The sequence below is a fragment of the Bufo gargarizans genome, chromosome 2 (genome assembly GCF_014858855.1).
Source record: "Bufo gargarizans isolate SCDJY-AF-19 chromosome 2, ASM1485885v1, whole genome shotgun sequence".
In the NCBI taxonomy this organism is placed as follows: Eukaryota; Metazoa; Chordata; class Amphibia; order Anura; family Bufonidae; genus Bufo; species Bufo gargarizans.
In genome coordinates this window covers 427,028,622-427,044,823 of record NC_058081.1, presented here as the reverse complement: position 1 = coordinate 427,044,823, position 16,202 = coordinate 427,028,622, and the positions used below count along the sequence as shown (strand labels likewise).

Here is a 16,202-nt window from a genome sequence, read left to right as displayed (position 1 = left end):
TCTCTGCTGACATGAAGCCAGATTGTCTGTTACGGGACCTCTCTCCTCTGCCTGTGTGCTAGGCCTAAATATATGCCAATGGACTGTTGCAGTGGTGGCTGACGTGAAGCCTCATTCTCTGCTATGACATGCAGACTGATTCTCTGCTGACATGAAGCCAGATCCTCTGTTACGGGACCTCTCTCCTCTGCCTGTGTGTGTGCTGGGCCTAAATATATGCCAATGGACTGTTGCAGTGGTGGCTGACGTGAAGCCTCATTCTCTGCTATGACATGCAGACTGATTCTCTGCTGACATGAAGCCAGATTCTCTGTTACGGGACCTCTCTCCTCTGCCTGTGTGTGTGCTGGGCCTAAATATATGCCAATGGACTGTTGCAGTGGTGGCTGACGTGAAGCCTCATTCTCTGCTATGACATGCAGACTAATTCTCTGCTGACATGAAGACAGATTCTCTGTTACGGGACCTCCCTCCTCTGCCTGGGTGCTGGGCCTAAATATATGCCAATGGACTGTTGCAGTGGTGGCTGACGTGAAGCCTCATTCTCTGCTATGACATGCAGACTAATTCTCTGCTGACATGAAGACAGATTCTCTGTTACGGGACCTCCCTCCTCTGCCTGGGTGATGGGCCTAAATATATGCCAATGGACTGTTGCAGTGGTGGCTGACGTGAAGCCTCATTCTCTGCTATGACATGCAGACTGATTCTCTGCTGACATGAAGACAGATTCTCTGTTACGGGACCTCTCTCCTCTGCCTGTGTGTGTGCTGGGCCTAAATATATGCCAATGGACTGTTGCAGTGGTGGCTGACGTGAAGCCTCATTCTCTGCTATGACATGCAGACTGATTCTCTGCTGACATGAAGCCAGATTCTCTGTTACGGGACCTCTCTCCTCTGCCTGTGTGTGTGCTGGGCCTAAATATATGCCAATGGACTGTTGCAGTGGTGGCTGACGTGAAGCCTCATTCTCTGCTATGACATGCAGACTGATTCTCTGCTGACATGAAGCCAGATTCTCTGTTACGGGACCTCTCTCCTCTGCCTGTGTGTGTGCTGGGCCTAAATATATGCCAATGGACTGTTGCAGTGGTGGCTGACGTGAAGCCTCATTCTCTGCTATGACATGCAGACTAATTCTCTGCTGACATGAAGACAGATTCTCTGTTACGGGACCTCTCTCCTCTGCCTGTGTGTGTGCTGGGCCTAAATATATGCCAATGGACTGTTGCAGTGGTGGCTGACGTGAAGCCTCATTCTCTGCTATGACATGCAGACTGATTCTCTGCTGACATGAAGCCAGATTCTCTGTTACGGGACCTCTCTCCTCTGCCTGTGTGTGTGCTGGGCCTAAATATATGCCAATGGACTGTTGCAGTGGTGGCTGACGTGAAGCCTCATTCTCTGCTATGACATGCAGACTGATTCTCTGCTGACATGAAGCCAGATTCTCTGTTACGGGACCTCTCTCCTCTGCCTGTGTGTGTGCTGGGCCTAAATATATGCCAATGGACTGTTGCAGTGGTGGCTGACGTGAAGCCTCATTCTCTGCTATGACATGCAGACTAATTCTCTGCTGACATGAAGACAGATTCTCTGTTACGGGACCTCCCTCCTCTGCCTGGGTGCTGGGCCTAAATATATGCCAATGGACTGTTGCAGTGGTGGCTGACGTGAAGCCTCATTCTCTGCTATGACATGCAGACTAATTCTCTGCTGACATGAAGACAGATTCTCTGTTACGGGACCTCTCTCCTCTGCCTGGGTGCCGGGGCCTAAATATCTGAGAATGGACTGTTCCAGTGGTGGGTGACGGGAAGCCAGATTCTCTGCTATGGAACCTCTCTCCAATTGATTTTGGTTAATTTTTATTTATTTAATTTTTATTTTAATTCATTTCCCTATCCACATTTGTTTGCAGGGGATTTACCTACATGTTGCTGCCTTTTGCAGCCCTCTAGCTCTTTCCTGGGCTGTTTTACAGCCTTTTTAGTGCCGAAAAGTTCGGGTCCCCATTGACTTCAATGGGGTTCGGGTTCGGGACGAAGTTCGGATCGGGTTCGGATCCCGAACCCGAACATTTCCGGGATGTTCGGCCGAACTTCTCGAACCCGAACATCCAGGTGTTCGCTCAACTCTATTCACGAGCGATTTTAGAAAAAATGACCGTGATATATGTGACTTTGTAACAAAGACCTTTAAACAATTACAAACCGGATTCCAAAAAAGTTGGGACACTATACAAATCGTGAATAAATACTGAATGCAATGATGTGGAGGTGCCAACTTCTAATATTTTATTCAGAATAGAACATAAATCACGGAACAAAAGTTTAAACTGAGAAAATGTACCATTTTAAGGGAAAAATATGTTGAATCAGAATTTCATGGGGTCAACAAATCCCCAAAAAGTTGGGACAAGGCCATTTTCACCACTGTGTGGCATCTCCCCTTCTTCTTACAACACTCAACAGACGTCTGGGGACCGAGGAGACCAGTTTCTCAAGTTTAGAAATAGGAATGCTCTCCCATTCTTGTCTAATACAGGCCTCTAACTGTTCAATCGTCTTGGGCCTTCTTTGTTGCACCTTCCTCTTTATGATGCGCCAAATGTTCTCTATAGGTGAAAGATCTGGACTGCAGACTGGCCATTTCAGTACCCGGATCCTTCTCCTATGCAGCCATGATGTTGTGATTGATGCAGAATGTGGTCATGCATTATCTTGTTGAAAAATGCAGGGTCTTCCCTGAAAGAGATGATGTCTGGATGGGAGCATATGTTGTTCTAGAACCTGAATATATTTTTCTGCATTGATGGTGCCTTTCCAGACATGCAAGCTGCCCATGCCACACACACTCATGCAACCCCATACCATCAGAGATGCAGGCTTCTGAACTGAGCATTGATAACAACTTGAGTTGTCCTTGTCCTCTTTGGTCCGGATGACATGGCGTCCCAGATTTCCAAAAAGAACTTCGAATCGTGACTCGTCTGACCACAGAACAGTCTTCCATTTTGCCACACTCCATTTTAAATGATCCCTGGCCCAGTGAAAACGCCTGAGCTTGTGGATCTTGCTTAGAAATGGCTTCTTCTTTGCACTGTAGAGTTTCAGCTGGCAACGGCGGATGGCACGGTGGATCGTGTTCACTGACAATGGTTTCTGGAAGTATTCCTGAGCCTATTCTGTGATTTCCTTTACAGTAGCATTCCTGTTTGTGGTGCAGTGTCGTTTAAAGGCCCGGAGATCACGGGCATCCAGTATGGTTTTATGGCCTTGACCCTTACGCACAGAGATTGTTCCAGATTCTCTGAATCTTCGGATGATGTTATGCACAGTTGTTGATGATAGATGCAAAGTCTTTGCAATTTTTCGCTGGGTAACACCTTTCTGATATTGCTCCACTATCTTTCTGCGCAACATTGTGGGAATTGGTGATCCTCTACCCATCTTGGCTTCTGAGAGACACTGCCACTCTGAGAAGCTCTTTTTATACCCAATCATGTTGCCAATTGACCTAATTAGTGTTAATTGGTCTTCCAGCTCTTCGTTATGCTCAAAATTTACTTTTTCCAGCCTCTTATTGCTACTTGTCCCAACTTTTTGGGGATTTGTTGACACCGTGAAATTTTGAATCAACGTATTTTTCCTTTAAAATGATACATTTACTCAGATTAAACGTTTGATCTGTCATCTACGTTCTATTACAAATAAAATATTGACATTTGCCATCTCCACATCATTGCATTCAGTTTTTATTCACGATTTGTATAGTGTCCCAACTTTTTTGGAATCCGGTTTGTATGTCTACGTTGCTGTAATTACACACAAACGTGCCTATCATACTGCAATGTTGACAAAATGTAACGTGATGTATTGAGTCAGCGACAGCCGAGGTATCTCAGCTATTGTTAATATTTCGAATATTATTTTATTAAACACGATCGTATATAATTAAAGAAAATTTCCTAACAATTTTTTATTTTATTTCAGCACTCTATAATAACGTCTTAGGACAATTCCGAACATGTCTTCATCATGTCCGCACATTCCCATATGATTTTACTTAACCACAACATGGATGCCGCATTTCACAAAATGGATGCTGTGGGCAAAAATAAGGGCATGTTTTGACTTCAGAAAGGTCATGTCGGAAGTAGATAACGCTTGACAGAAAAAGGCCGAATGCTCTCAGCAGGAATCCAGGCCGCGGTTCCACGGACCGCTCACGGCCGTGAAAAACGGCCATGTGCATTCGGCCTAAGGGGGTATTGAATGGGCGGTATTTAGGCATGGTTTGGGGCAGGTGATGGGCATCAAAAGGGATGTGTAAACCTGTCACTTTTAGTTTGACAAGACATCCAGAGGCTATACTACTACCAGCATTTTGGCCTAGTATTTCATGTTCTCACTCAGATTTTAAACACTACCCTCTGTATTGTAAAACACACGTATATCACTATTTACACAATCCCCCCCAAAAATTGAACTCTCTGGAGATGCATTAATACAGATTTTAGCCTAGTAGTTTACGTTTTCACTACCCTCTTTGTTGTAAGACATGTATTTCACTATTTAAAAAAATATATAAACTTTCTGGAGATGCCCTGACACGGATTTCGGTCTAGTATTTTAAGAGTTTTACTAACAATTCAACTGCTATCTATCCTCTGGATGGTAACACATGTGTTGTACAGTTTTGAGCTTATCCCCCCCCCCCCCCCCCCCCAAAAAAAAAAATCTGCTTTTGAGTTTTTGCAGCAGCTGCAGCTGTGTTGCGAGGCAGTACTTGCAGCTGGAATACATGCAAGGCACAGTCAGCCTCAGCTCCTCACTGCCTGGCTGACAGTTTTCATATTCTACACATTTCTTCCTCTTTCTAGCCTTTCCCTTCAGTGTCCGTCACACTAAAATAGAAGCTTGGTTGTGTCTGTACACTGTCTCTAAGATTGTTTCCTGTCAGACACTATATAGACCCATCCACCACCGTCATTAACAGCCCAACACAGAATGACATTCTGCTTGTTCTGAAAGGGTACCTCCTTGCCTGCTGAAGCACTGATTGGCACATCTAGGCTGTCTGTCAGCCTGTGAGCTAATCAGGGCAAGCCCTCCCAACCACTTCCTCTCAGGGCCATGTGAGCACCCTTTGTCTTCCCCCCTAGTGCTTTTTCCCGCCGACATGTGCAGTAAAATGGCACCGTGCACTCTTTTGCTGAATTCTTCCAAAACAAACCTGAAAAGCTTCGAGTTCATCTGCCAGCTGAAATTATGAGTAGTTGGTAATGAACCTGTTTGCAGTTCTTTCAGTTCAACAGATTGCGATCTTGGGAATTTATGGGTATAGATTACATCACATGATTTCACTGTAATGCGATCAAAGAGGAATCCCTTCTTTGCATTCATCTTGAGAATATATAATATATTAAAAGAATAAAGAATTTGATAAATTGTGTGAGGCGCCTACTGTACACCTAGTAAGTAAACTCAAATATGTGTCAATGAAAATGCTCATTACATTCTTTCTTAGTTGAAGTGTCCTTAGTTGTCAGTGCAAGACAATGCAAAGCCTGGATATAGTATTGTGGTTCTAAATTATTGTAAAACAAACTAAGTGATCATTATTTTGTTCTTCTGTAATTTTTAAATATGATGTATTTTAAGGATTTTACCTTTGTAATACCCAAAACACCTATATTTGGACTTGAAGAGGTAGAACCATTTCCAGTTCCAAGCAATCCAGCAATAACACAGCAAACTCCTTCAATAAATATTCCTCTGGAAAAAATAAATTATAAATTAGATTACAATGTTAATATAATACTTTGGTGGCCTTCTTCTAATATTGGTAGTTATTACCAAAATTATTACATCTACTAATAAACAAAAATACAATTCAGCTGGATCTTGCAAATCCCAATATTTACACCCATGGTTGTAAGGCGTAACAAACTACACTCAGCAATCTTTGTCAAACTCTGCAGAGACAATAAATGGTTGAAAGAAATCATTATGGTGGCATCAGGGGCGTACATAGAAATCACTGGGCCCCATAGCAAGCATCTGAATTGGGCCCCCTAACCCCGCCCATTACCCACCCCTGGCCCGTCCCACCTCCTGTCCTGGCTCCTCCCATGCCACACCCCCATTAAAGAATCCCTAATGCCCCCCAAAATGCCCGGGGGGAGGAGTAGGAGAGCACACTGTCCACTATGAGCCCCCCAAACCCTTAATGCCCCCCAAAATGCTCAGGACAGTGTGCTTTCCTCCTACAGTGCCTGGAGTGGACAGATAGAAAGGGAGGGGAGGCGGAGCGGAGCCAGAGGAGACCCCCAAACATAGAGGGGGCCCCCCCCCAGACTGTGACTTACTTCTTCAGGCCAGCCAGCCAGGGACACGGACGGTGCACACTGCTCAGTCAACCTCCTCAAGTCACTTCAGATTCAGAATCTTCCGTACTTCCTCCCTCTCCTTCTGGCTCAGTCAGCACTCAGCTCGTCTCTCCTCAGCTCAGGCCAGGGCAGGCACTGACTCTGGTGGGGTGACAGCCGTCGCCGTCGGCGAATTTCGAGTCGATTCTCCCGCCCGCCCCCTTGCGCCGCCCACTGGCCAATCAGCAGTTGCCTCAACAGAGAGTTGCCTTGTGCTGATTGGCCAGCGGCTCGAGCGCCGGGTCAGGAGGAGGGTCAGGTCACGTCTGAGACAGTCTCAGGTCAAGGGGGGGCCCGGGGGGGTGTCTGTACTCTGTGCAGAAGATAAGATGAGTTGAGAAAAGCAGCCGGTGCCATGAGTGGGCGGGGCCAAATAGGATGGGCGGGGCTTCCTCTGCGCTACGGGCCCCCCAGTGCCGCGGGCCCCATAGCAGTGGCGTGGTCTGCCTCTATGGGCGGTACGCCACTGGGTGGCATGGTCCAAATAGAGAAAATGAGGAAAGAGAACATCTACATCAGAGGAGATATCACTGGGTGTAAGATATATGTGGTGCTGTATTACCCTGTATGTTTTGTAGCGCAGTATGTTATAGTTTTAACAGTAGCACTAGAGGGAAGTAGTTAGGTTGAATATTTGGCATAGGGGAGTCATTTCAATTTTTGCCTCAGGCTGCAGAAAGGCTAGGTGCACCCCTGTTTAAATGTATCTTTCTTTTAACAAGTCATACACCTGCCAGACATGATCAGGACAAATTGCCAGTCTCTAGATGTAAAGAAAAGTAATTCCAATTGCAGTAATCATCAGTGATGGCCAGCTCGCATTGTTCGCCCGCGAACATATGCGGGCTGACATCTTTTTTTCACAAGTCCGGCAAGGCACAGGTAAGTTCTTACCTGTGCCTGTGCGCAAGCAGGTCTGAAAACAAGTGCGGTCAGCGGGAGCAGGCAGTTCCGAGAATAGCCACCGGGGGCCTTCATCGGGCTGTTATCGGAACTGCCTGCTCCCGGTGACCGCACTTGTTTTCAGACCATCTCGTGGCACAGGTAAGGGCTTACCTGTGCCTCGCCGGACCTGTGAAAAAAGATGGCAGCCTGCATATGTTAGCGGGCGAACAATGTGAACTGGCCATCACTGGTAATCATGTCTTGAACATAGCAAGAAACTGAAGCACAGTTGCATAACTTATTAAAAATGTTAATGTTAATTTTGTAACTATGTACCATTGTTTGCCCTATAAGACCCACTTTTTCCCCTCAAAGTGGGGGGAAAACATCATTGGGTCTTACGGGGCGAATACAATGCAGAACATTCTGTGTGGAGTCTGTACTTCCCACTTCCTGGTCTTCGGCTGCACGCTGTTCTGTGACCTGCACACAGTATGAGGATGTTGGCACACTCTGTGACCTCACAACGTCAAGTCTAGAGATGAGCAAAGTTTCCAATAATTTGATTTTGATGCTTTGCCAAATTTTTTCCAAAAATTAGATTAGATCGGAATTATTTAGTCACAAAGCGCTTTATAAATCTGCTATTTCCCAGCCTGTAGAGAGAGAATATCTTGATGTTCATCACTGTGCAGTGCAGAAACATGCATAGCTAGTCGTTGTGGTAATGAAACTGTTACTGTGCATCAGTATGACAGGCAGGTGGCAGGCGTAACTCTTCGACTCAGTTCAGATTTCACTTATTTGGTCAAAACAGAGAACAGGTGATGGAAATATTTGCATGTCTTCTGTATTTTGGACACACTCCTGCTTTTGGCTTCCAAATCATGATCAAATCCTGTTGCAAAATACTGACTATGTGATTGTGGCCTTATGGATGCTCCAAAGACAGGATCCATTGTGTTTTTCACTTTTCGGTTATTTTGACAGATCAGAGGAAGGATAAAATAAACGATTATGTAAACGAGGCCAAACAGGGACACTAGTGGCCCCATCACAGAGTTGTGAGGGTGGAAACAGCATGAGGAGTCAACATAGTGGCTTAGTCACAGAGTGGTGAGCATGGCAATAGCATGAGGAGACAACACAGTAGCCCAGTCACATAGTGGGGAGGGTGGCAACAGCATGAGTAGTTAACATAGTGGCCTAAAAACAAAGTGGGGAGGTGGGGGGCAACAGCAGTGGCAGTAAGAGGTGGAATGTGGCAGCATCACAATAATAGCTGGGTTGTGGCCAGACGTAACGGGCCATTTTTCACAATGCTCTGGTGTGGCACACTGCAGTCAAAACATTACTGCCAGAATGATCTAGTCTGAAGCCTAAGGCACTGGTGTGTGGAAATCGTGGGTGATTCATGCCCGATTCATCTTTAGAAAGGTTAATCTCTTAACATTTCCTGTTGAAAGGCGAGCTGTCTTTGAGGTAACTATGCCCCCTGCTGCACTGAACCCCCGGAGAGACTCCAGATTTAAGTTGCTGCTGATGGACTGGTGCTGCCCCCCCCCCCCCACCTCCCTTAAGCAGTCATAGCAGTGAAGCGTGAGCACAGGGATTCACCCCAGTCAGACCTTCATGAGGATGGGCGATGGTGCACCAACTGACTACATATGATTAGTGATGAGTGGACTCGTGGATGTTCGGGTTCGAAGGGTTTGTCTGAACTTTGTTTCAAGGTTCAATTTGGATCCCGAACTTGACTCTGAACCCCGTTGGATTTAATGGGGATTCAAACTTTTGGGGCTGAAAAATGGCTGTAAAAAAACAATATAAGGGGCTAGAGGGCTGCAAAAGGAACCAAAATGGGTCTAAGAGCAGTCCAATTTTCCTACAAACAATTGTGGATAGGGAAATGACTTAACATAAAATACATAAAAAATAATAATCTTGAACCAGGCGGAGGCGGTCTAAGTGGAGTAGGAAGTTGAGTAGGCTGGGGCCATGGTGGTGGTGGAAGATACAGAGGAGGAAGCCAACACTGTTTGTTTTGTGTTTTTTTATTTTTTATATTTGTCTGTTAATTCTGTGTGTGACCTACAGACATTTTTTGCGGTGCAGCTGGTATACTTCTCTACTCTGCCAATATGATATAATAATCTTGAGCCAGGAGGTGAAGGTCCGAGTAGAGAAGAAGGTGGATGTGGCAGTGCAGACGGAGGAGGTTGCCATTTATATTTTCTTTTTTGCTTTTTATTTTAAAAAAACAATTCTTACTTTTTGGGTTTATTGAGGCCCCAAAACATTGTGAAATAGGAAAGAGACATAGAGAAAGCACAAATTGCACTGGAGTATAATGATGGCTGGGTGCATCCTCAGTGGGAGGTGGATTGTCTGTGTCCTCTGTATCCTCACAGCCAAGCTCCAGTAATGTCCATGAGTTGATTTGGGTGCCACTCTGCTCTGAACATGGATCCTTCTCCTCCTCATCATCATAATCATCATCCTCCAAAACTGTGCCCTGGCTGCTGTTATTTTCCCTGGCTGTGCTGAAGTTGGTGGTGCAGGTGTTGCGCTGATGTGATGAGGAGGCGGTACAGGAGGAACAGGAGGAGGAGGCAACAGGAGGCACTGAGAAATGTCCGGCAATCCTCGGTAGTGGTAGGACATGCGTCAAACCGCTTTCCACCTCAGGCCCAGCCACCACTACATTTACCCAGTCAGCAGTTAGGGAGATATAACGTCCCTGCCCGTGCTTACTGGTCCATGTATCGGTGGTTATGTGGACCTTACCACTGATTGCATTGCGCAGCGTACACCTGATTTTTTCCGCCACCTGTTCGTGCAGGGCTTACTGGTCCATGCATCGGTGGTTATGTGGACCTTACCACTGATGGCATTGCGCAGCGTACACCTGATTTTTTCCACCACCTGTTCGTGCAGGGCAGAGACAGCCCATCTGGAAAAGTAGTGGGGGCTGGGAAACACCTTACCAGTCTGCACACTGCAGAAAGCCACAGCAAATGACCTGTGTTTTGTCATCATCCTCAGAGACATGATGCGGTGGTCCTCCCACGTCCTCATCCTCAAACATAGGTGGTTTTGCATCAGTGCACTCAATCTCTTCCACTTCTTGATCAGGCAAGGTAGATGGCCTATGGAAACCCCATCAGCAGAGTCATCAAAAAGCATAAGTGACTGTTGCATTACTTGAGGCTCAGACTGCTTGGTTGGTGTACAAGGGGTTGAGGTGGAAGACAGATGCCTGTGGTCCACAGGTGCCAACACTGTCAACCATCCAATCTACCACCGCCGCTACTTGTTCTAGCCTCACTATTCTTAGAGCGGTATTCAGACCTACAAAATGACGCAGAACGTCCCGTTACCTGCGTGCACCAGAGGAAGGTGTTTCATTTGGGTGCATAGCTGGCACAGATTAACATGGTCCTCTCCCTGCAGCAGGAGCTCCACCAACACAAGCAGCACCATAGCCACATCCCCTATCTGATGCTCTTCTAATTTTTTTTTTTACGGTCACCCACCAAATTGGCTGGCAGACAAACAATTGCATTTCTGTGTCACAGGTGCAAATTAAGCGTTTTGCACCCCAAAAAATGGATACAGGTCACCGACAGAATTAACAGAAAGGTTAGCTATTGTATTTCCATGTCATGGATGCAGATGAGGTGTATCCCCTCCCCCCCCCCCCCCCAAAAAAAAAGGCTTTATGTCACTGACACAATTAACAAAATGATTAACTTTCCTATTACAGTAAGACGGATGCAAATGTGGAGTTTTGAACCCCAAAAATAGCTTTGTCACCGACGCAATTAACAAACTGTTTAACTATTGTATTTTCATGTCACGGATGCAGATGTGGTGTACAGACTGATTAAATCTCCTATAACAGTCAGACTGATGAAAATGTGGTGTTCTGAACCCACAAAATTGCTTTATTTCACCGCTAGAGATGAGCGAATTTCTCAAATATTTGATTTGGAACGGTTCGACAAATTTCCCAAAACAATTTGGTCTGAATTTATTCATGACAAATCGGGTTAAGCAGGTATTTCCTTGCTGCAGAAATCCTGTATATTGGTGTAGAACATGCATAGGGAGTCTAATACTGTGTGAAACAATACTGTGAGTCAGCATGACAGGCAGATGACAGGCGTCACTCTTAGAATCAGTTCACACTTCACTTATTTGGTCAGTTACAGGGCCAAAACTGACCGAATAACTCAAGTGTGAACTCAGCCTTACAGGTCAATGTTAGCATCAGGTATACAGAACCGTGCAGTGGCTCAAGATTTTACTATAGAGTGAAAGAATGCACCTCTTTGACCCAGTCATCTGATTCCACATACATTTCTAAAGAAACTGTTCTGTTGCACGCTGATACAATTAGTGCACCCATGACAGAGTGCAGAGGGTATCAGCAGAAAGTTTGTGTAGATGTCACGGTTTATTTTGCCCTTTTTCTCATCCATCATAAGAGCAACCCACAAAAAAAGGATCCTGTCTTTTGAGCATTCACCTTCACATGGTCAGTATTTGGTCAGTAATCCATCAATGTTGCTAAGGCCAAAAAAAAACAAAAAACAGGGGTGGATCCACAACAGAGATGACACGTGATTGGAAAGTTTGCATCTCTTCTGTGTTTTGTACCCACTTCTGCTTTTGGCTTGCATATAATGAGCAAATCCTTATGCAAAATAAAGAACGTATGATACAGGCCTTATGGTTGCTCCAAAGACAGGATCCGCTGTCAGATCAGAAGAAGGGTAAAATAAATGGTGATCTCATCAAGACCAAACAGCGACAATAGTGGCCCCGTCAGAGTGAGGAGAATGGTAACAGCATGAGGAGTAGACACAGTGGCCCAGTGACAGAGTGGTGAGGTGGCAACAGCATGAGGAGTCAAAACAGTAGCTCAGTTACAGAGTGGGGAGGTGAGGGATAAAAAGAGTGGCAGTAACATCACAAGATGGTGGGTGGTAGTAGGAGCACATGGCAGCAGATGTGTGGCATGAGGCGGGTGGCAGCATCCGAATAGTGGCTGAAGCAGGTGGCCAGAAGAAATGGGTCTCTTGACAAAGTTTGGGTGTGGCACCCAGAATTATCTCGTTTGATGCATCAGGCACTGGCGTGTGGAAATCCTGTCTGATCCATGCCCAATTCATCTTCATAAAGGTCAGTCTCTCTACATTTTGGGAGGAAAGGAGAGTTCTCCTTGGGGTAACTATGCCTGAGCTGCACTAAACATCTGCTCTGATGCCACACTACTGGCTGCCTTCGCCGGGCAGGAAAGCTTGTCCAGGGCAAACTCAGCCAGTTGCGGCCACAATACAAGTTTGGCTGCCCAGTAGCCAGGATGGGATGGCAGGGTGCAGTACAAGTATGCCACCACCTGCTGGTCCAGGTTCTGCTCCATGTCTTGCTGGTGGTAGGTGGTTTCTTTGCTAGATTGGTGAAGAAAAGGGCATATCAGAGACTTCAGACTTAAGTTGCTGCTGATTGAGCTGGTACTGCTCCCCCCCCCCCTTCCCGCAGCAATGGCAGTGGAATGGGAGCACAAAGGGACCTCCCGGTCAGACCTTTGTGAGGATGGGCGATGGTGCACATAGGTAGCAGCCATCTGATTACAAAGGATGTCTTGATAGTAGTTCAGTTTATATTCCCTCTCAGAGTATTGAAAAAGGGCCCCCATTTTGGACCGGTAGCAAGGGTCTAACATGGTGGAGAGCCAGTAGTCATTCCTCTGCCTGAATTGTGTCAATTCAGATGTCAACACCCAAGCAACTGAGCATGCATCAGGCCATTTGTGCAAGGCACTCGGAGAGACTCCCTGCCTTCATCTCCACTGCATTCTGCCATGGTGTGTTGGGTTTATCTGCCTTGTCTTCCTCATCGCCCTCTAGCTCCTCATGCTCCTCCTTTCCTGTCACTTGTAAAGAAAAAACAACCATTTCTGTATACATTGCTTGTGCGTGAATGTTCTCCTCCAGTTCAGCCCCCATAGGGCTCAGGTGGCCATGAAATGTAGGTACCACATCTCCTGTCCCATGGCCAGCCAGATTTAGCAGCATCTGTTCCAGGATATGAAGCAGTGGAACGATGTTGTTCAACCCGTAGTCCTGACGACTGACAAATAAAGTGGCCTCTTCAAAGGGCCTGAGCAAACAGCAGGTGTCACGCATGAGCTGACGTCAAAGTTACACAGCAAAGTTACAAAGCTTCTGTCCGCCCGCATCATCAAGAAATTGTTTATGGCCTTCCTCTACTCATATAGTCGGTCCATGTGGAGGATGGAGTTCCAACGGGTGGAAACATCACATATCCGTCAATGTTGGGGAACACCATTCTGCCTTTGCAGCTCAAGAAGGGTGTGTTTTGCAGTGTAAGAGTGGCTGAAGTGCATGCACAGTTTCCTGGCCATTTTCAGGATGTCTTGCAGATGGGTAGAAGATTTCAGGAAACCGGTTTACAACCAGATAAAAGAATGTGCGCCAGGCAGGGCACATGGCTCAGCCCTCCTTGACGCAGTGTCGATAATATGTTCTTCCCATTGTCGGTGACCATGGTTCCGATTTTCAGTTGGAGAGGAGAAAGTCAACATTTGATTTCTTGATGAAGCACGTGGAGCCATTCCTCCCCTGTGTGACTTTGTTTGCCGAGGCGAACTAGGTGCAGAACAGCGTGACGCCGCCGTGTCCTGCACATGTGAGATGCTAGAGGAGCACTCCGAATTGTGCCTACAGTGGAGGCTGAGGACTAGGGGGAGGATGAGGAGGCTGAGGAGGGCATTGGCCCAGGACCCACAACTTGAGAACGTAAAGGCGGCAGTGCGTCACCTGGCCAAGTTGCTGGTGTGGCTGGGAAGGAACCAAATTTACCCAGTAGGCTGTAAAAGACATATATTGTTCTTGACCATAGTTACAGCTCCACACGTCGGCGGTGCCATGAACTTTAGCAGACACCAACAGGCTCAAAGACTGGCCCACTTTCTGTTCATCATATGTGTGCAGGGCTGGTACTGCCTTTTTGGAGAAGTAATGATGGCTTGGGACTCTCCACCTTGGCTCGGCACAAGCCATCAGTTCTCTGAATAGTGCAGAGTCTACCACATGGAAAGGGAGGGATTATAGTACCAGCAACTTGGCCAGGAGCACGTTCAGATTCTGTGCCATTGGATGAGAGCACACATACTATTGTCTGTTTGTAATCGCCTCTGTAATCGATTGCTGATGAAATGAGTAAGAGGAGTAGGAGAAGGAGGAGCAGGAGCATCAGGACCAGTAGATTATGGGAAGGAAACACAGGTCCCTTCTGCTGAGGTGGTGGAGCCTTGACTTCAGGAAAAGGAGTGTGTGCCACTGGGTGATGCAGCGGTTGCTGTGTCAGGCTGTACCACTACATTAGCGCCACATTTTTTTCTACACCACTTTTTGGGGACTCTGCATGTGTTGATGCAGGGCTGTGGTGCCAACATTGGCACCATGACCACGCTTTTCCTTCTGTAAATGGCCATGCTGAAGTTCTCCGGCGGCTTGATGAAAAATTGCCACACCGCCAAGTATGGAATTTCCCCCTCACCACTCATTGCTGACTGCCTGCTACCTCTGCCTTCGTGAACCCCTGCACCTCTACTTTTTTCCGGACAAGTAGGCTCCTGCATAGCGGGCAGTCTAATCCGGGAAAATATGGCTCCCGACATCCCACTGCTTCCAACCTGCTGACTCATGGCCACGCTACCACTCTGCTGGCTCAGCAGCTGCCTCATGTGCAAGCTGACACCCTTTTCTCCTGATATGATGAAGACCCCTTTTCACCCGGCTCCCACATGCTATCGCCCACTGTCTGCACGTCACTGATGTCACCCTCACCAGTCTCAGGGCCACGTGCCTGACCTCTCTCAATACCAGCTCCGACGCAACTCTCATCATCGCTACTTGCCCGCCTACCGGAGGAAGCAGCGGATCTCTCCTAAACATCTTGACTGGGCAGTAGCTGCTGACTGAAAAGTAGAACCAAGCCGACTGCATGCAATACTTCTCAAGCTAAAGGATGAGAAAATGACAGGATCAGCACAGGTGAGGACACCAAACTTGTTCCTGGGCCTTGCCAATTAAGCATCATGTCAGAGGAACCCACCAACTCCTTGCTGTGGGTGTCTGATGTCCCTTGCGATGAAGTAGAAGACCGAGCAAACCATTCAAGGACAGCTGATTTGTTCGTGAAAACAAGACCGCTAAATGACACTGGCAGCTCTGGCCTGTCGCTGTGACTGCTGCTACCACCCCCTTCTTCTGCTGCTACTTCTGGCAGCTTGAGAAACATTTTGGCCACTGCCCATTGTCTTAGAAGGGCCTGTCATCTGTCTGTCCGACATACTGTAAATTAAAATAAACTTCAAGGGTAAAAGAGCAATAGTATCAGGCCGGAAGGAGGAATGGATATACAGTGGGATGCGAAAGTTTGGGTAACCTTGTTAATCGTCATGATTTTCCTGTATAAATCGTTGGTTGTTACGATAAAAAATGGCAGTTAAATATATCATATAGGAGACACACACACCGTGATATTTGAGAAGTGAAATAAAGTTTATTGGATTTACAGAAAGTGTGCTATAATTGTGTAAACAAAATGAGGCAGGTGCATAAATTTGGGCACCACAAAAAAGAAATGAAATCAATATTTAGTAGATCCTCCTTTTGCAGAAATTACAGCCGCTAAACGCTTCCTGTAGGTTCCAATGAGAGTCTGGATTCTGGTTGAAGGTATTTTGGACCATTCCTCTTTACAAAACATCTTTAGTTCATTCATTGCTGTGTTCTTTTCCCTCCATGCATAACGCCCCTTGTTATGGCCAAATAACTCAATTTTAG

The 16,202-nt window shown here is 46.4% G+C and overlaps 1 protein-coding gene across 2 annotated transcripts in view; it reads right to left on the bottom strand.

Moving 5' to 3' along the window:
- The window catches only part of SLC23A1 (solute carrier family 23 member 1), a 419,817-nt gene that overhangs the window by 88,465 nt on the left and 315,150 nt on the right, over positions 1–16,202 (bottom strand). For both annotated transcript variants that reach the window (XM_044280913.1, XM_044280914.1), the window contains one exon: positions 5,677–5,782. In XM_044280913.1, the coding sequence (XP_044136848.1) occupies positions 5,677–5,782 (106 nt within the window). The remainder of the gene's footprint in view (positions 1–5,676; positions 5,783–16,202) is intronic.